At 25.9% G+C, this 21,877-nt stretch overlaps 2 protein-coding genes and 1 long non-coding RNA gene across 4 annotated transcripts in view; all 3 read right to left on the minus strand.

Moving 5' to 3' along the window:
- The window catches only part of LOC101235613 (uncharacterized), a 56,941-nt gene extending 52,158 nt beyond the window's left edge, over positions 1–4,783 (minus strand). The window contains exon 1 of one of the 2 annotated variants that reach the window (XR_010639232.1): positions 3,478–4,783. Coding sequence is in view for 1 of the 2 variants with exons in the window: in XM_065800259.1 (XP_065656331.1) it covers positions 3,478–3,482 (5 nt within the window). In the remaining variant the exon portion in view is untranslated. The remainder of the gene's footprint in view (positions 1–3,477) is intronic. The other variant, XM_065800259.1, reaches the window with a different exon arrangement.
- A 2,632-nt stretch (positions 4,784–7,415) lies between these two features.
- On the minus strand, positions 7,416–10,020 carry LOC136081047 (uncharacterized). Its single transcript, XR_010638842.1, has 2 exons — positions 9,625–10,020; positions 7,416–7,637 (listed from the first exon to the last, which is right to left on the minus strand). It is a non-coding gene; the product is annotated as an uncharacterized LOC136081047 (long non-coding RNA).
- Positions 10,021–11,183: 1,163 nt separating this feature from the next.
- On the minus strand, positions 11,184–13,522 carry LOC124814272 (jerky protein homolog-like). Its single transcript, XM_065800260.1, has 2 exons — positions 13,271–13,522; positions 11,184–12,970 (listed from the first exon to the last, which is right to left on the minus strand). Exon 2 carries the CDS (start codon positions 12,968–12,970, stop codon positions 11,375–11,377), a length of 1,596 nt encoding a protein of 531 aa, XP_065656332.1. The 5' UTR covers positions 13,271–13,522; the 3' UTR covers positions 11,184–11,374.
- Between the last annotated feature and the right edge of the window lie 8,355 nt (positions 13,523–21,877).

Below are 21,877 nucleotides of genomic sequence, written 5' to 3' on the forward strand. Positions count from 1 at the left end.
TATCATTAGTACTGCTTCATCTTGTCCTTGAGTCAGAAATCAAAATTTTTTCTTTACCAAATTTCTCCATTATGTTTGGTTGAAGTTCATCATCATTGCTCACTGGTGATCTACAAAATTTTTTAACCAATTTTTTTTTTGCCACGGTTTCATGACCAATTTTTTTCATTAAGCTCGCTTCATCAGGAGCAGAAGCTACAATGTCTTTGTTCAATTTTAAATCAAATGAATTAAGCTTATCACTAAAAAATTTAATGGCTTTTGTTGCTGGCATTGTACCTTGGATTCTTAACATTCCAAGCAATTGAAATCCTTCATTATTATGTAGATTTAAGTTCATACATCTTTTTTTTACTGAAGTATACTCATCAAATGTATGACTAAATTTACCTTTATCTTCAAGTTTCATTTTCAAAGAACTTAAAACTTGTTTCTTTACTAACCTGAAGTATTTAATGACAAGATTGCAAACGGTTTGAGTACTTTGAGGGATTTAGTATCCCTGGGCACAAAATGCTGATTGGAAAGTTTCACTTTACCAATTTTGTGAAAGCTGATTCCATCCATAGCTGAAAGTTGACTCAAAATTTCAGGTAAAGTTTTATGGTCATCTTTGAAAAAAAATTCTATTTGCGGTATTTTGGCAGGAGGAAAGTTTGATGCAGCCTTGGGCGCAGAGTTATTCCATTTAAGAACTTAACTTATGTTGTTTTTTTTAATGCCTTGCTAAAGCTGTTGTTGTTGAGCTAAGTGTTTTGAGAAAAATTTTACAGAGTTTGCACTTTGAACTCTGTAATTCTTTGGAAAATTTGAAATAGCTCCATGCCTCAGATCTTGTGGTTGTGCTTACATCTTTAAACTTATCCATAATTTTTTTCAAATAAAACTAAAACTTTCAGCTTGTTAAAGCTGTATTAACCCATCTTTTTTTTTTAATTTCAAAATTTTAACAATCTATTATGGGTATCACCAAGGAATTTCTTTAACAATTAAAAAATTTGTAAACCATGTAACTATTTTAACTTTAAAACTTAAAAGTAACGTCTTAAATCATTTGTTTACATATATTCCATTTGTGACTTCTTTAAAAGTGTTGCTTTTGAAAAAAAATATTGCTCAACAAAAATTAAGAGTAACAAAAACTGTCTAAAGAAGTCACAGTTTAAAAAAGATTTTGGTTTAACTGTTAAAAAATGATAATAAAGAACCTAATTTTGATATATATAAATATTTCAACATTAAGAGAAAAAAATTTCAAGCTTGAACCTCTTAAAAAATGGCAAAAGTTTCAATGTTCGAACCTAAACATGTTCAAATTGGAAGCTAGTATTTATCAAAAAAGTAATGAAAATGATCAAATATAATAAATATACTTAAATATATCATAGAAAACTATAATTAAAGAGTTTGATTAACTTTCATAAACTTATCTGCTGCTACATGGTACTGATATAATCTGCTTACTTAAGTTTTTGAACTTCTTACTTGAATCCATGTACTTTTTTTTAAATAAAAATAAAAAGATTGAAAAAAAAAAAACAGCTAAATTTGACAATATAATTTCTGATGTGAGTAACAATGATACAAATGTTTTAGCTGTTACCATGTTACTTATTACTAATCATAATAGCAATTATAACTATTGTAAATCAAAGAAGAACAATATTTTATATGATTTATTTGAATGTGAAATTGCATGAAACTTAACTAGAACCTGCAATAATTCACCAAAAAGCAAAAAATAAGTTAATACAAGAGTTTCAATGACAACCTAAGACAATATCTCAACCTAATGTAAAAATGGAAAAGTTTCTGTTTGATCCTCTTCTTGTTCTGATAATGCTATGAACCCATATCAGCATTTTAAAACCTTTTATATGATGATAATTTAACTATTATTCAAACAAAACTCTTGTAACTCTTTTAGACTATTTTCTTTGGGATTTGTCAAATAAAATGTCTATGCTAATGCTCTAAAAACAAGTAATCTTAAGCTTGAGAACTCAAGCCTAAGATTACTGAGGTTATTAATGAAATTCAGTAATTTTAGTAAAATTTAGTAAAGGTTTAGTAATTCACTAAAACTTTGTGTAAAATTGTGATCAAAAAAGGGACAAAAAGGAATGACTGGAATTATTAAACAAATATGTTTTAAATGAAATAAAAAGCTAACTAATATTAAAATATAAATAGACTATTATTAATTAAATATAATAATAATTATTAAAAAGCTATTATTAATTATTAAATACTAGTAATACTAACAGTATAAATTTTTATTTATTTTAAAAACTGTATTTACAAGCATTTATTAAAAATAAAAACTATTATCATACATAAGTGGAAACAAAATACAATTTTGACAAAAAATAATAAGAAATTTGTCTTTCTAAAAACAAGTAAACAAGTATGTCGGTGGACATATACAAATATATAACAATGATTTTAATAACTATTGAATAAAGAATTACTTTGTATATAACTAGGGGTGTTCTAAAAAAAAAATTTTTTAACAAAAATACACAAGCAACCAAATTTGGGGCAAATATAAAAAAAAAATACTATTACAAAAAAAAAATCCAAAAATATTGACATATTGGACCTTGTTCTCAAGCAGCAAAATACCCCGTAAAATGCCCCAAGTTCCTATGTAATTTGGCTTTGAGTGCAAGGTAAATTTATATATTTTATAAATTGTTTTTTTCCAATGTGCTCATAATGTTCCAAATTTTTTTTTAGATTGTTGCGTATCCTGTTTTTTTTTTAAATTGTTGTTGAAAGTATTTCAAAAATTTTTTGCAAAAAAAATATGCAAAAAAATATTTTTTAAATTAAACAACAATTATTAAAAAACCAAGTAACACAACAATCAAAATATTGAGATTTACTTTGCGCTCAAAGCTAAATAATTTGGAACAATTTGGGGCATTTTTTGCTTGAGCACAAGGTAAATGTCAATATTTTTGAAATTTTTTTTTGCATTTTTTAAATACATTTTATCTAATTTTTTTTAAATTTGCTCCCAATTGGCTTTTTTTTTGTATATTTGCGTTTTGAATATGTTTTTTTTTGAACACCTATATATATATATATATATATATATATATATATATATATATATATATATATATATATATATATATATATATATATATATATATATATATATATATTATATATATAAATATATATATATATATATATGTATATATATATATATATATATACATATATATATATGTATATATATATATATACATATATATATATATATATATATATATATATATATATATATATATATATATATATATATATATAATAATAATAACAATAATAACAATAATAATAATAATAATAATAATAATAACAAAAACTTTTAGTTTAACTTCACTAAATACATTATAAATTTTTATAAATGCTTTGGGAAAAAAAATTTAATTGCTAACAAAATGAAAACTATTTTTTAAACATTACATCATGTGAGAAGCTCCTCATTAAATTCATGAGTTTTTTTATGAAACCATCTGCTTGGTCGGTACTCAATAATCCACATCCCCAACCTAGTTTGCGGATGTAAATATGCATGAGCAAAGATAGCAATTAAAACAAAAATCAAAACACAAAATATCACACCAAAGACAATTCCAGCTACATTGGCTCTGGCTATATTTCTTCTATTTTTGACTTCAATTTTGATATTTGAACTTGATGGAATTAAAGAACATTTACTGATTGAGCTAAAAGAATTTATAGAACATTTTGATGAGAGCCAGATCTGACGATTCCAATTGATGGCATCAGAACATAAGTTAAGTTCCGGACACCATTTGCATTGAAATGAAATATGAGAGCCAGTGCAAGATTCACATGAAGTGAATTCTAAACAAGTTTTAACAGGATCTAGCCGATATGCAGAAAAAGATTTTAATTTTTCTAAAGGTAATTTTACTTCATGATACTTGTAAAGAAAACTATGGTACACAGCAAAATTAAATCGAGATCTATTTTGTATAAACGAAATTATATATCCATCTGCTATACCAGCTGTTACTGGATGATCAACATTTTTTATCTTATACACAGGGTATGGAATTTTTTGGTAAATCATTAAAAAAGTTCCATTCTGATAAATGATTACCTGAAAAGTGAATGTTTCATTACTTAAATTTGGGTCATCTGTTAAAACATTGTCCCATTGAACAATAAACATATCTACACCTTGCCCAAAAAATACAGCAGAATTTTTATTAAGCTTTAAATTAAAGTCAGCCATAAGAGGAGCTATATAGTGAACGGAATGAATAAAGGAATGAAAGTCAGGGTAGACACTAAGAAAACCACCAGTAGTTATGTATATACTATTTACTCTATTTCCATAAAATGTAAAGTTAAATGGCAGGTTCACTTTGGTGCCTATTAGATATCCAGATGTTAATGAGTTAATTTTTTGTACACTCAAACTGCTGATTTTGTTTTGTGTCAAATCAATAAAATCATGTCTACTGACAGAAAAGTATGCTGATGTATAGTACTGATGATCATCTGTGATAACATTGGTTTTATTGCTCTCATCAGTTAATGTTCTCTTAAACCTTTCTCTTCTGTCTATTGAAAGTTTATCAACAATTTTTGTTACAGATATTGCATTTTTGCCTCTATCTTCTAAATTAGTATAGAGATTTTTATGCATGTTGACGCAGCACCCATTTGATATTAAAAAGGATACTATAACTGCTAATAACATTTTTGAACCTAAAAAAAGGATTTATATAAATAAAACTTTTCAAGGGTGTAGAAAAAAAAAGAAAAATGTCAGAAGAAAAAGAAAAAACAATGATTTGTGTTTATTTATTTGCAATTTAATATCTTAGATTAGTTTTTTTATAACTAAATTAAGTTAAAACATCTGTTTATGATACTTAAGCTTATCCTTATAAAACAACTTTTGATACAATATACAATATATCTATATTTAATGTTTAGCAGTATTATGTATTATATCAAAAAGAATTTTATAAGAGCAAGTTTAAATACTATAAATAGTCGTTTTAACTTAATTTGCTAGTAATATTTAATATTGCAATACTTAACAATGTAATACCATGTTACATATTATATGTATATATGTCATATATTATTATGTATATATTATATGTATATATGTCATATACTATTATTATTATTACAAATGTTATTAATATTTACGCAAATTATTTTGAAAATTTGTAATATTATATTTAATATAATATTACAAATTTTAAAAATAATTTGCGTAAATATTAAGACTTATTAGGAAATATTAGAATTATTTATTTTATTTTCACAAATTTTTATTTCGATCCAAGTTTTTCTCCTTATCTTGTAAACTTTTTTTTTATTTTATTATAAAACTGACTAAGAATGATGTTAATTTTCCGGTCATATTAGTGTAGTGATGTTAATTTTCCGGTACTATTTGATTCAAAGTTTACCGGTAAATTTTAAATCGGAGAGGGTAAACTTTCCTTAAAAAATAAATTTATCTTTAAAGAAAATAAAAATGTGAAAAAAAATTTCAAAATTTACCAGGCGGTAATTTTTCAAGACTTTCCGGTAAATTTATCGGAAAATTTTCCGGTAAATTTTACCGTCGCAACACTACTAAATGGAAACATTAAACGGTATTATATTTACATTATTTTGCGCATGCGTGTTTGATATAATAATAACTGAATGTATTTAAGGCATGGTACACGTTTTTCCAAATAAAAATATAAGCTTTCTCAATTACAATATATGTAAGTTTTTTCATCAAAAAGTATGACATATTATATTTGATCATTTTAACCACTGTCTGGTAAAAGTCTGATCCTTTTAACCACAATTTGGTAAAAGTAATGCGACTATAAAAAATCGTCAAGCGTAGTTTTATTTAGAAAAGATGTAATTTTCAACATAAAGTACCTAATGGCTTGGCTATAGAAAAGTCTATGGATTTGATTTTTTTATAAAAGCACGTATTGTTGTTGGTTTTCAATGGAAGACACGGTCGTTTAGACTTTAGAAATAAGTGGAAAGTTATTATACGCAAGCGCAGTAGAGTTTAAAATATTTTAAAATTTTAATAATGGCTACGGATGCAACGTTTTAAAAGACTTATCATTGACAACGAGTAACTTGTTTAATTTTAGATAATTAAATAGACTTTTAACTATTTTTTTAAATGAAATTATTGTGAAAATAACTTGCAGCTGTACTAAGAAATGTTTTAAATAAAATACAAGACAACTGAATATGAATAAAATCTACTTTCAGCTAAAGCTACTTTTACTGTTTTTGTTTATAATCTTTAAACCTTTTTTAAAAAAATTTTGAGCGTAGAAATTTTAAAATTTTTATTAATTCAGCAAGAGGAACCTTTTATCTTTTTTGCATTTTTTGCTTATATGAGGATTCAATTTTTTTTGCAGGGTTAAAACAAAATCTTAATCGTTAACTTTTTGTAACCTGTTGCTACGGTACTCCTTTCCGATGTATATATATATATATATATATATATATATATATATATATATATATATATATATATATATATATAATATATATATATATATATATATATATATATATATATATATATATATATATATATATATATATATATATAAATAGGAATTGGTTAATAAATATGGATGAATTACAAGGATTTGTAAAAAATAAATTTGTTTATAATTATATATATATACAATTTTTTATATAGTCTAATATTAAATAAAATGGAACTTCACAACAAAAATATTAAACTCATTTGCAGAGTTTGTCGACAGTTACTTGGTAAAAAACATTATTTTATAGGAGAAATTCTTTAAGTAAAATTAGAGAAGCTGTTTCATGTTGAAATGACAGATTTGGAAATTGTCCATCCTCCAAAAATGTGTAAAAAATGTTATTGTACAATGAACAATGTGCTTTCAAGAAAAACATCAACTGCCCTTGGTCTCTGTACTAAGTGGAAACCACACTGTGATGACTGTTTTACTTGCCAATCAGTAAAAAAGCTTAGAAAAGGTTTAGTAGTTTCTAAACAACAATCTAGAAATAAAGCAAGATGTAGTGGCCGCCAAAAAAATGATTCAAAGTTGTGGACATTTGCAATGTTCACTACCATAAAAGAAGCAATAACCATAATACAAGATGAAGACGTAGATATATCAGAGCTAAATAATGAGTTAAATCCACATTTGCAACATTGCTTATGTAATATATGCGGTAAAATTCCAAAGCAACCTTTAACTTTAAAAAAAGTTCAAGCCAATTAGTAAAGCAATATGTCCTCAATGCCAAGAATATTTATTATATGAAGATTCATTAGCAAGTAACAAAACAAATTCTCTCATTAAAATGTTGACAGTTGCATGTATTTCAGCACAAAATAAAAGATCAAAATATAATTCAAATAAAAATATAAATATCTTTCATGCATACAATACATTTTTCATTCCTTCAATCTATATGTAAAAAATATTCTAAATATATTCATATTGATTTTAACAGTTTCAAGCTAAAAAACATTAAAAGTCTTTCTGCTTTAGTTTATTTTTCCCTTCTTTACAACAGGTTAGTTTCCTTTTCAAGACCCAAATATGGTTGGAATACTAAAATAATATATACTATAATATTTGTTTGTTTTAAATCAATTTTGATCATAATTTATTAATTTTGAATCAATATGTACAAAACCAGACTGATGATTCAATAGATAGAATCAAAATTATAGCATTCAATTGATAAAATCAAAAACATAACCAATGGTATTGCTTTGAAGCAGGCAATACAGTTGATTTATTTGACGTTATTGACTAAATCGAAAGCCTGGAATAATAACATTCAAAATTTTGATCATAAATAAGAGTGCATAATAATATAATGTATGTATGTATGTGTATATCAGGCCTTCCCAGGAGAGGCGTGCGGTCGCACGCCTTGAGTGAACACGGATATTTATTTTTTTTTGGATAACTCGGCCACGCTTTATTAGCATATATTAAAAATAACGCATTTTTAAAAAGGCGCTGAAAAAATCAAATTAAATTCGTTGTATTATTTTGTAATTTTTTTAATAATTTATTCTTTTCATTAATAAGGAAATAATAACATAAAAATAGTATATATATATATATTTTTTTTGAATTATTTTTTCTTATAACAAAATTTTTTTTTTTCTATTTTTAAATTTTTTCGCATAAGTATGTCTTTCTACTAAAAATAACTTCTAAGTTCTAGAAGAATTATTTTCTACAAGGTTCTCGTATAGGATATGAACGTGCAGCTTATTCGGTTAAGACGTTACGTAGAGCCGCGGAGACCCGGGTTCGCATCCCGCGTCGGTAGAGCGTGTTTTTCAAAATAGTTTAAAAAAGTTTTCGGTCACATTTTCTGTTTATTCTTTCGACTTGTCTCAAATATCGTTGCTGAAAAAATCAACACCTAAAAATATATTATAAATAATTATAATATAAATAAATAAAAAATAAATATAAATGAATAAATTTTTTTTTTATGTTTACTAGACATAAAAAAAAAAAATTGTAATAAGAAAGAAAAAAACTTTTTAAATAAGTATAAAAATATATATATATATTTCATTTTTATGTTCATATTTTTATATTAATAATAAGAATAAATTATGAATAAAAATAATAAAATAATACGACAATTTAGTTAGGTTTTTTCAGCGCCTTTTTAAAAATGCGTCATTAATATATGCTAAAAAACCGTGGCCAAACTCTCAAAAAATATATATATATGCGTGGTCACTCAAAGCGACCGACCGCACGCCTCTCCTGGTAAGGCCTGTATATATATATATATATATATATATATATATATATATATATATATATATATATATATATATATATATATATATATATATATATATATATATATATATATATATATATATATATATATATATATATATTAGGGCCTTGCGAATCGATTCGCAAATAAAGTGTTGCTTCAATTGAGTCGAAAAAAAAGTATTAAAGTTTTTAGAATCATATTTTATTTTGAGAATTTTTCTATTTTTTTAGATTTGTAAAGCTAAAATGTAATTGAAATGGGTTTTTACCCCAGGTGGAGTAAACGAAAATAGTTCTAATATCACTTTTAAACAAACGCCAAAAATATAATCCAGGCAAAAAGAATTTAATCAAAGAAATATTTTTATTTTTTTTTGGAAAAAAAATGCTTAAATTTGGTTTACCACGAATTGCTGATTTGATTCGCAAATCAAGACCTGCTTTGAGATTCAATTCAAAACAAAAAATGTCGATTTGCAGGGCCCTAATATATATATATATATATATATATATATATATATATATATATATATATATATATATATATATATATATATATATTATATACATATATATATTTATTTATATATATATATATATATATATATATATATATTATATATATATATATATACATATATATATTTATTTATATATATATATATATATATATATATATATATATATATATATATATATATATATATATATATATATATATATATATATATATATATATATATATATATATATATATAGCCACATCGGAAAAGAGTACCATAGCAACAGGTTACAAAAGTTTAATGATTAAGATTTTCTTTTAACCCTGCAAAAAAAATTGAATCCTCATATAAGCAAAAAATACAAAAAAGATAAAAGGTTCATCTTGCTGAATAAATTTAAATTAAAAAATTTCTACGCTCAAAAATATTTTCAAAAAGGTTTAAAAATTGTAAACAAAAACACTAAAGTTGCTTTAGCTGAAAGTAGATATTATTCACAATCAGAGGTCTTGTATTTTATTTGAAAAATTTCTTCGTACAGCTACAAGTACTTCGTACAAACTACTCGTTGTCGATGATTAGTTTTTATAACGCTGTTACCGTGGCCATTTTAAAAAATCTTCAATAAATGTAATTCCACTGCGCATGCGTATAGTAACTTTTCTCCTGCAAACGACCGTGAAGAAACTTGGCATTTATTATCAGAAATTAAAAATTATTTATTATTTCTGATTATAAATGCCAAGTTATTTGTAATCATAAATAATTATTAATTTAACAATGACTTATTCAGCCATCTTGAAAAAATAATTTACTATATTCAGAATGTGTAAACAATTAAAAAAACAGAGGCGGTAAACTTTATAAACAAATTACTTTCATTTTCAAACTCGCTTCGTTTTGATATCAGTAGAAAACTTTAATTGAGACAAGAACTCGGGTGATAAAAACTGAGCAATTGCTTTTACTCAGCAATTGGTCTGCTTTACGTGAATAAAAACAATTTGGATTAAGTTTTTATTCACGTAAAGCTGACTAATTTCTGTGTAAATTGCTTAACTTTACGTGAATAAAAATTTAAGCAAAACTCCAAAAGTTTTTACTCATGTAAAGCAGACCAATAACTAACCCTAACCCTGATTGCTCTTTTTTATTAACCAGGCCTATTACATATTTTATTAAAACTACTTTTAAAATCAGCATATTTTTTTAAAATATACCAACACAAATGTATTAAATTGTAATTAGTTTTATAAATTATGTCAAACAACACCTCAAGATATCTTTATAATTATATTGATATATCTCCTATAGCAGAAGCTTCGGTTGTTTATAATATTTTGCCATAATTTACGAATTCTTTGTTTGCATAAATTAAATACCGTAACTTTGGGTAACTTTGCGCAAAAAGTTGAAAGTTTTTGCTCTGTGTTTCTAAAAATTGTCTTAAAATATCTCTAATATTTATAAAAACTTGCCAAAAATTTTCTTTGGACTATTCAAAAAATGTTATTATTAGAATTTATTTTTTTAACCATTTAAGAAGGATTTTTTATGGGTGTCTAAATTATGTTTTAAGTTAACCGGGGTTTTGGATAACTTTGCACAGCCTTGTAAAATTTTAAAAAACTTTACCGTTTATATGAACTTTGCTATTTAAACTCTTTTTATTATACTGTTTAAAGGAAATTTTAACAAGAGTTTAATGAAGAATAAAATAAAAAATAAAAAAAAAAATCAGATTTACCATTGTTTTGGTTAATAAAAAGTTTAACATGATAAAAGAAACATTGCCACATTAAAAACTAAAAACACAATATTTCTTTTAATGTAGGCATTTATATATCTTTAAAATAAAAAATAAAAGCTAAATAAACAAACTTCAACAGAAATGAAAGTCTAATAGAGGTAAAGTTCTCTGTTTTAGGTTATTTTTTGAGGCTTCTTAATGTGAAACAAGTATTGTCCCATTCATAAAAATTTTCTTGTGTGTCAAACAAGCATTTAATATTATTACCATTGGCTTCACATAAGCACTGTTTTCCTTGGCATTTGTAATTCGTCAAGGAAAAAGTTCACATGTTTCAAATTTTCTGAGCTTGATTTCTCATTCTTATCATATCTGTTGACAAGTTTATTTTCAATGCTACTCAATGATTTTGAGCTAGAACTGTGATCATGGCACTCTTTCGGATCTTCTTCAGATTGAACTTTTGACTTTATGCTCTTCGTGTTTTTATTCAGTTTTTTTTTCTTTGCAAGCTTTGAGCCAATATCAAAACTGTTACTAAACTTTTCTAAATCTTCTGTGCCAACACTTTTTCCTGCAGGAACAGAAAGCTTTTTTTTTCGTTGTTTGGTTTCTGAAGACTGCAAGGTTTTATATTTTTCTTGTAAAAAAATCTTAAAGCTGTCTTCTAAAAATTCTTTATCATACGATTCTCTCTCTCTAAACTGTGTGAGAAGTTGATTGACATTTACTGGATAAATACCACACTTTCTAAAACCTGATTTTAAGTTGTTAACCTGATTTGGTTCTATAGCAATCAATAACTTGTTTAAAAGTTCTGGAAAATGTTGTTTTTCAAGAGATGTTTTTGTGCAGCCAGCAGGAGAATCTTTGTACTCTGTAATAATTCTACGCCAAGCTGTTTTTAAAGGTTTAAAGAAAGCCACATCTAGAGGTTGAGTTATATGCGTGCTATTAGGTGGCAGGCAAACAAATAGAATTTCATTTTTTTCACAGGCATTAATTACTTTTGGAGAGATATGAGAGGATAAGTTATCGCCTAACAAAACTTTAACTCCTGATTTTTTTTTAAAAGAAGGTAAAACTATAGAAAAAAACCACTCTTCAAAAGCTGCCCCGTCAAACCAACCACTTTTAGTGTTAAAGTATCTGACTCCTTTAGGACCTCCTTCACACCAAGTTGACCACAGATTTACAGCTTTATAAACTACAAACGGTGGTAGAACTTCACCTGCAGCATTACCTGATATCATAATAGAAATACTTGTCTTAGAAGTGTTTCTTATATTTGCTGGGTATTTATTACCTCTCTTTACCAAGCATTTTTTTGAACCTGGATCATCACTCAAATTTGTTTCATCGTAATTATATATGTTGCTTGGAGGTACATTTTGTACAGTTTTTGATAATTGCTGAATATAATCCTTTAAAATTTCTTCATTAACCATTGCTCGAGATTTTTTTAAGTTTGGCACAAATTTACTTGTAAGTTGTGGATGTCTTTGTAAAAATGAGTTAACTAAATCAGGTCCAGGGAAGATTTTAAACTCTTTTACTTTTTTTCCTGAACTAATTAGATAATTATTCATAATATGACGTAAATCTTCTTTACCAATTGGAAATCCAAAATCACTCAATTGAATAGTACACTTCACAAAAGCAGCCTCCTCAAATTTGGAAAAGAAGTATGGCTTACCAGGTTTTAAGTTGTGTTTTCCTTTTAATTTATAACAAATTGTTCTTCGACTGATGCCGTATTTAGCAGCAGCTTGCTTTTGTGTCAGCTTTTTACATTTTACCTCTTCAAGACATTTGGATAGGTCATTATTTGTATAGTCTTTATATTTTCTGACTTTGTAACAACTTGACATCTGGAAAAAACATGAGTGTTATTTAGGAATAAGCAAAAAATGTTAATAAAAACAATAAAAATATATGTAATAATTATGCTTATATATAAAATTTACTTCAAGTTTTAAAAAGTATTTTTTTAGATAATTAAAGACAATTGTGGTAATTTTGCACATTGTGCAAAGTTATCCCAGTTTAGTCCGAAATAGTAATTTATTTACAAAATTTAGTAATTTTTCTTCACCTATACTGACAATCGCATTAAAACATAAAATAATTCAAATTAATATTATGATGAGCATGTTATGCTGTTTACTTACCTTAGGGTCTAATTATGATCTGCTTAACAGATAAAAGTTGCAAGAAATTATTTGCGTGACTTTTTTCTATGTTTAAGTAAAATTACTTGCGTAGAAAGAAAACTCGTTGAAATGACTTTTTTACACTATTTGTGTATTAAAACTAGAATAAACAGCTGACTTCAAAAGTGCTTTGCAGTTATAGTTAAAATTTTTAACTGCTAGAGAATAAAATATCTTTGACTTTAGTTGTGCAATGTTACCCACGGTTGTGCAAAGTTACCCAAAATTACGGTACCAATAAATAAAAAGTTGTTCGGTTTGCCACTAACAACCAATCGGATTTGTTTAAAATTATCGGCTTTTTTTTTTCACGAGTTGGTTTGTTCTATGCCTTAGTTGCATTGAGGGTTGCAAAAGTGGCGTTAAGACCGCCACTGTAAATTTCAAAATTTGCTAGAAAGACATAATTTGTGGCGGTAAAATTCATGACGCAAAATCTCGCCGCCTAAAGTTGATTTTCACTAAAATGGCGGCAAATACAGCCGTACTAAACTTAAGAATTGCCAAAGTGACGTTAAATACCGCGAATTAAACTTTAAAACTTGCTAAAGTGGCGGCAAAACCCATGACAAGAAATACCGCCACCTAAAATTAATATTTTACTAAAATGGCGGTAAATATTGTTGTACTAAGTTTAAGAATTGCCCAAGTGGCGGTAAACGTCGCTTCACCAAACTTTAAAACTTGCTAAATTGGTGGTAAAATCTTAATAAATAAAAAAACCATCACAGAAAGTTGATCTTGGCAATAAATACTTGATACTTAAAATCACATTTCCAAAGTAAAATAGTAATGTCCTATAATAGTTACCAAATTTTATTATTATTTTTTAATATTAATTCACCTCCCTAACGCTGAGAAGACCACTACAGTTGAGAAGATTACTATAATTGCGGTTACAATCCCCTCTCAACTCTATAACTCCGAAACAAAAATCTTAACGAACAAGGCCACAACAGGGAAAAACAAGTGGAGCGCCCTGCTACCAGGGACGTGGTGGGGATTGAGCTTGTAACTTATGAAGCAAGCGCTCTACCGCATTTAAAGTGGTTTTTTCATACCGTTTCTTTTGCATTTTCATAATTTAAATATTTACTGTATCATTTTACGATATCATTTTTTTTTTTTTTTTTTTTTTTTTTTTCTATTTCGCTTGTAATCCAAATAATTATTCCTTTCTTTTCCTTAAATTGAAAGTTGATTGTTATAGTGCCCGAGGAAAGTAAATACGTTATAAGCAGAATTTGTGATTACACTGTTGCATTGTTGTTAGATATTGCATCAATTTGTTTTTGATAAAACTTCTTTGATTTCCCTTTATAGATAGAAATTAAAATTAAAATATCTGAAAACAAGAACATTAGCTAGCGAAAAAAATTTACTGACTACAAAAATCTGTTTTAAAAAATCCGAAAAAATTAAAAAAAAAAACTACTATTCAATGCTTGGCAAGTATTAAAAGAAATTACTGGAAAACAAAAAAAGATGCTTAAGTTTTTTGCCACAAACGCCTAAAATCAACAATAATAGCTTATATGAGCCTAATAAAGAATTCAATAAATATTTCACTCAAATCAACTATACCAATTAAAATATCAAAACCCAAAACCTCACTTTATGAATTTTTGATACTTATTGATAAAGACAATATTTTTGCTCTAAAGAATTATCTGCCAAACTATCACATGATAAATTAGAGAAAGCTTTTAAATCTTTAAAAAAAAATAAAGCAACTGGTGTAGATGAAATAAATGGAAATATCTGTTATAGATTGCTACGAACAATGTAAAAATAGCTTTTTTAAAACTTTAAAGCATCCGTTCATCAAAGTATTTTCCCATAACGTTTAAAAATTACCATCATCACATTTTAAATAAAAAAAAAATTATGGTTTAAACGATAGTATTTATATGGTTTGAAAGTTATTTAATAAATCGTTTTGTATTAGCTGGTAGTGATGTAGATGATGATGGTAGCTGCTGGTAGTGTCTCTTCTGACTTGTATTGATATTGATAAAGTCTTTTTAACTACAAACAAAAAACTCAATCAGATTTCTATTTGGTTCAAAGCTAATAAATTACTAATACAAAATGGATTTGATTCCTGCGCAAAAAGAAAAACAATTCCTACTAAATAATATGCATGAAATTTATATTGATGAAACTATATAAATGCAATACTGTTATAAAATTATTCGGTGTTTATCTTGATGAGAAAATTACTGGAAGAAAACATATTGATTATGTATGCACCAAAGTTTTAAAAAATATTTGCATTTTGTACAAAGCCCAAAAGTAAATCTAAACAAAAAAAAACTTCACCCAACTCTGTTATTTATTTATACACAATTGCACAAACTACGCTTCCATTGCCTGGAGAAGTACGAAGAAAAGTAAATTGCATTTTTTATCGCCGTTAGTAACATGACATCTCCGTAGTTAACTACACGGATCGTTTTTTAATTTTTTTTTGTTTTTATTAAATAAAGGCACTCGGTATTTTTAAGCTTAACATATTTAATGTTTTATGTTTTACTTTTATATAGAAAAACAGTTTATCTTCATTTGTTTTTTAAAGACCTTTTTTCTTTACAATCAATAAATAAATAAACATTAGGAAATAACTTTTTGAATGAAACTTTTTGTTGAACAAAGTTCCATCAATTTTGTATTGTCTATCGTAGGAATAAAATAGTATAACCAAATTCTATTCTATTTATTACCTTTCGTGTTTTTAAAACTAATTAAAAAAATATATATATTTTCTAAATGTCAAGCATTTTAAAATTCAATTAAAAATGTATGTAATATGTATCTGTTAAATTATTGTGTATTTAAATGTTAATATATAATAATTATTAATGATAATTATTGCAATTAAAAAACAACTATCAGTATGTATTAGGATAATTTCTAATATTTGTATAGAAATATTTATAAATCAATGTTAAAAAATATTTTCAGGAAAAATCTATAAACGCGCTACTCGCTTCGAACTACCATTATCAGTAATACTACTACTACTACTACTACTACTACTACTACTACTACTACTACTACTACTACTACTACTACTACTACTACTACTACTACTACTACTACTACTACTACTACTACTACTACTACTACTACTACTACTACTAATACTACTACTACTACTACTACCACTACTACTACTACTACAACTACTACTACTACTACTACTACTACTACTACTACTACTACTACTACTACTACTACTACTACTACTACTACTACTACTACTACTACTACTACTACTACTACTACTACTACTATTATGACGACAATGACAACGACGACTTTTCGCTACTCGGTGTTCCGATGTTTTAATTGCAGAAATCGTTTTTGTAACACCGTTTTGTATTTTCACCAACGCAACTGCCTTCCTGTTGGTATGACAACCATTGTACGACTATTGTGTTACACCACCAACGTCCAGCCTTACTTGAGGTGAGGCCTAACATATATGATGTAAAATCGATGCTATGCATTAACATGTTATGCGCGGAAACTGACATTTAGTACCACAAATATAAATCTAGATATAACGTTTTAGCTTCAAAATTAGGTTTTTGTTAAGTTTGACTCAATTGTTCTTAATGAATCACTATATTTTTTAATCAATTCAAATTCTAACCCTGTAATCTCTTTGCTTACTTCTGGATTTAGATAAAACCTACAAGCTGTAGGTTAATAGTTAATAGCGCTTGTTAAAATATAATAGTTAATAGCGCTTGCCATCAATTGTATTGCCATAATTAGGTTTCGGTCTGTCTACAATATGTCTCATTTGTTTATCTGTTTGATTTCTTCCAATCGGTATTTGACATTATATTTATCCTCATTGCTTCTAGCCTGCCACTTTCTTAAGTGTAAAAGGTGCGTATCCGGATGCATTTATTAAGCATGCAAGATAGACAAAACAAAATCGTATTTTTCTTTTTTATCACGATTTATGCATGAATAAATTATTTTTTTTTCAGTATACAAAGTTAGTCGTGATACATAATAATATAAGTCGTGATACATAAAAATATAGGAAACAATAACAAAGTATATATACTTTAGCGTAGTAACAAAAGAAGGGTAGATTTCCGATTTAAGATCGTAGAGATCTTACATCAGCACCTTAAAAAGTAAACATATTTATTTATAATAAATAGATATATTAAAGACTTAACATAATGCAAAAGTACAACATATTAACATTTAAATACACAATAATTTAACAGATACATATTACATACATTTTTAATTGAATTTTAAAATGCTTGACATTTAGAAAATATATATATTTTTTTAATTAGTTTTAAAAACACGAAAGGTAATAAATAGAATAGAATTTGGTTATACTATTTTATTCCTACGATAGACAATACAAAATTGATGGAACTTTGTTCAACAAAAAGTTTCATTCAAAAAGTTATTTCCTAATGTTTATTTATTTATTGATTGTAAAGAAAAAAGGTCTTTAAAAAACAAATGAAGATAAACTGTTTTTCTATATAAAAGTAAAACATAAAACATTAAATATGTTAAGCTTAAAAATACCGAGTGCCTTTATTTAATAAAAACAAAAAAAAATTAAAAAACGATCCGTGTAGTTAACTACGGAGATGTCATGTTACTAACGGCGATAAAAAATGCAATTTACTTTTCTTCGTACTTCTCCAGGCAATGGAAGCGTAGTTTGTGCAATTGTGTATAAATAAATAACAGAGTTGGGTGAAGTTTTTTTTTGTTTAGATTTACTTTTGGGCTTTGTACAAAATGCAAATATTTTTTAAAACTTTGGTGCATACATAATCAATATGTTTTCTTCCAGTAATTTTCTCATCAAGATAAACACCGAATAATTTTATAACAGTATTGCATTTATATAGTTTCATCAATATAAATTTCATGCATATTATTTAGTAGGAATTGTTTTTCTTTTTGCGCAGGAATCAAATCCATTTTGTATTAGTAATTTATTAGCTTTGAACCAAATAGAAATCTGATTGAGTTTTTTGTTTGTAGTTAAAAAGACTTTATCAATATCAATACAAGTCAGAAGAGACACTACCAGCAGCTACCATCATCATCTACATCACTACCAGCTAATACAAAACGATTTATTAAATAACTTTCAAACCATATAAATACTATCGTTTAAACCATAATTTTTTTTTTATTTAAAATGTGATGATGGTAATTTTTAAACGTTATGGGAAAATACTTTGATGAACGGATGCTTTAAAATTTTAAAAAAGCTATTTTTACATTGTTCGTAGCAATCTATAACAGATATTTCCATTTATTTCATCTACACCAGTTGCTTTATTTTTTTTTAAAGATTTAAAAGCTTTCTCTAATTTATCATGTGATAGTTTGGCAGATAATTCTTTAGAGCAAAAATATTGTCTTTATCAATAAGTATCAAAAATTCATAAAGTGAGGTTTTGGGTTTTGATATTTTAATTGGTATAGTTGATTTGAGTGAAATATTTATTGAATTCTTTATTAGGCTCATATAAGCTATTATTGTTGATTTTAGGCGTTTGTGGCAAAAAACTTAAGCATCTTTTTTTGTTTTCCAGTAATTTCTTTTAATACTTGCCAAGCATTGAATAGTAGTTTTTTTTTTAATTTTTTCGGATTTTTTAAAACAGATTTTTGTAGTCAGTAAATTTTTTTCGCTAGCTAATGTTCTTGTTTTCAGATATTTTAATTTTAATTTCTATCTATAAAGGGAAATCAAAGAAGTTTTATCAAAAACAAATTGATGCAATATCTAACAACAATGCAACAGTGTAATCACAAATTCTGCTTATAACGTATTTACTTTCCTCGGGCACTATAACAATCAACTTTCAATTTAAGGAAAAGAAAGGAATAGTTATTTGGATTACAAGCTAAATGTAAAAAAAAAAAAAAAAAAAAAAATATATATATATATATATACATACATATATATATATATATATATATATATATATATATATATATATATATATATATATATATATATATATATATATATATATATATATATATAATATATATATATATATATATATATATATATATATATATATATATATATATATATATATATATATATATATTACTATAAACAAAATATCATTCTGGTCAACTCAATGAAATAATAAAAATTCTAACAAGTGTTTCTTTTTTTTTCCTTTTCTATAGATGTCAAGCAAGCGCTATTAACGTTCACTTTCTTGCATTGTAGTGTCAGGTATATTAAGATGATTGTTTTCAATAACCCATTTTAATAAATGCAATTCTGATGTAATGACTAGTAAACCAAAAAAATGTATTTATGAATATAGTAATTGAAGCTTTATATGAAATTTCATGAAAATGCGTTTCTTAATGAACATCTAGTGATTATATTATAATTAAAATACTTCTAATGAAATAAAATGAAGCATGGATTTTTTATTTAAAAAAATGATATAAAAGTAAAAAAAATTTAACTATTTAAAAAAAAAAAATAGAAGAAAATCGCAAGCAAAGAAAATTAACAAACTATTATACATAAATATATATCATCTTTTAAAATAATACATTATAACTGTCGCTGTAACAAATAGTTTTCCTTTAGATATGAATCCAATGAAAAATAAATATCCTGATATCAGCGAGCACGATTGCAATCTTATTGTATATGATGCTATCATATGCTCAAAAGAGCTGCTATCGTATGTTTGCTGGTTTTATTTGTTTGAAAAATGGAAACAAAAAAATATATCTATTAACATAAAAAATATATAAAAAGATTCTAGATCTAAAATTTTAAACAAAAAAATAATTAAACTTTTTATTTAAAAGGAAATGTTGATACGTTTGACAACAAAGATGACCAACTTTCATTTCAAAACCAAATGCGCTTTTTTTAAACCCAAAAATACGTTGGTTACAGGAACTACTCTTAGCGGTAAGTCCGCTATGGCTCGCGAACTTTTACAATATGTGAAATATCTCGACGCTAAAGTGTTATTTATTATTTAAATAAGAGAACCGAGAGAAGTGCTAATTAAAATTTAGCAAAAGCTTGTTATCTCTCTTCTAAATATAATTAGACGGACTTATTCAACGCATAGTAAGCTTTTCAAAAGTCAAATATGGTTTTCAAAACAATGATAAACATTTACTGAAAGCAATTATTTTATATTATAATACCAGTTAATTTTGTCTTAAAACTCAACAATTTCCAAGTGTATTCGCTTGCGGTTCTCATCACGGAGTAGATACTTCAATCGTCTTTCATGCGGTGCCTACTACATCAACTCAAGTATAAATCAATTTAGAAAAAAATGAATCAATTGAAAAAATGTTTAAAAATGACTTCCCATATACCGGAAGATTGTTACTAATTTACTCTACAAAAAAACAAGCAAATTCGGACATCTCAATTTCTTTAAAATAAATTGTTTCGTCACCAGATTGACAACACAACTATTTAGTTCTAAAAACCAAAATGCTTTTATCCTACCAATTCCTAAGAAGAATTGGATTTTGATTACAAAAGTAAAAGCGTTGATAAAAAATTGTTAGTTTTTAAGTTTTTCCGTTGGTTGAAGCAAAAAATTTCCCAAATTTCATCACATTGCTTATGATCTAGAAAAAGTGGAGGAAAATAGTGTTATCAAAGAAAAGACAGACGTTATAAAGAGCAATAAAATAATAAGAACAAAAACAGAAAGTATAGCGAGAGTGAAAGAGCTCCTCTTTTACTCAAGGAATATAAAAGAAAAAACTGTTATGGATTGTGCAAATCTACAGACGAGTCAGACTCTGGAAACGAATCGGGATCAGAATAAATAAATTCAAGTTTTACCGTACAATAGGGACAGTAATAAACTGTAGCAACTCATGCATTGCAGCTTTGTATAAAATTGTTTCAATTAAAGAAAGTACAACGGCAAGCAAAAGTTGGGCGAACGAGCGCAATTTTTTGTTGCTAAAATAAACAGGCGAAAAACTTAATTTTAACTGCAGTTAAAATGTTAAAATGTTAACTATTACCTAATCACAAAAGACAGCAAATTGGTAAATCCCTTTTAACAAAATGTTTGTTTTGTTATTAAACCTTTGGTAAAAAAAAAATATCCGTATCCTCAATTTAAAGAAAACGGAAAAGTCATCTTGAAAAAATAAAAAATAAAAACAAGTCTATATCTGGTTTTGTGAGCAATAATTACGAGGTTTTAAAAAAAAGAAAATTTGAAGGACAACTGCAATTTCAGAAAGATTTTATAAAACTGTTACCCGTAAATATATTGCTTGGTGGAGATTTAGCTACACCAACAATTACAATTCAAGATTAATTGAAAACCTACCTTAACGCATGAGCTGACTTAAAGCCTTTGTTTACAGTCAAATTACAAATCAGAATCGTCAAAACAACTTTAATGCTTAAATAGATGAATAATATATAAACAAAACTTTTCAAAAAATGAAAAACTTATACAAATATACGTCTAAACAAGAAGGAGACATAATAAACTCATTAAAGCCAGTGCAGCAAAGTGTAAA

Source organism: Hydra vulgaris, chromosome 06 (assembly GCF_038396675.1).
Source record: "Hydra vulgaris chromosome 06, alternate assembly HydraT2T_AEP".
NCBI classification, from domain to species: Eukaryota; Metazoa; Cnidaria; class Hydrozoa; order Anthoathecata; family Hydridae; genus Hydra; species Hydra vulgaris.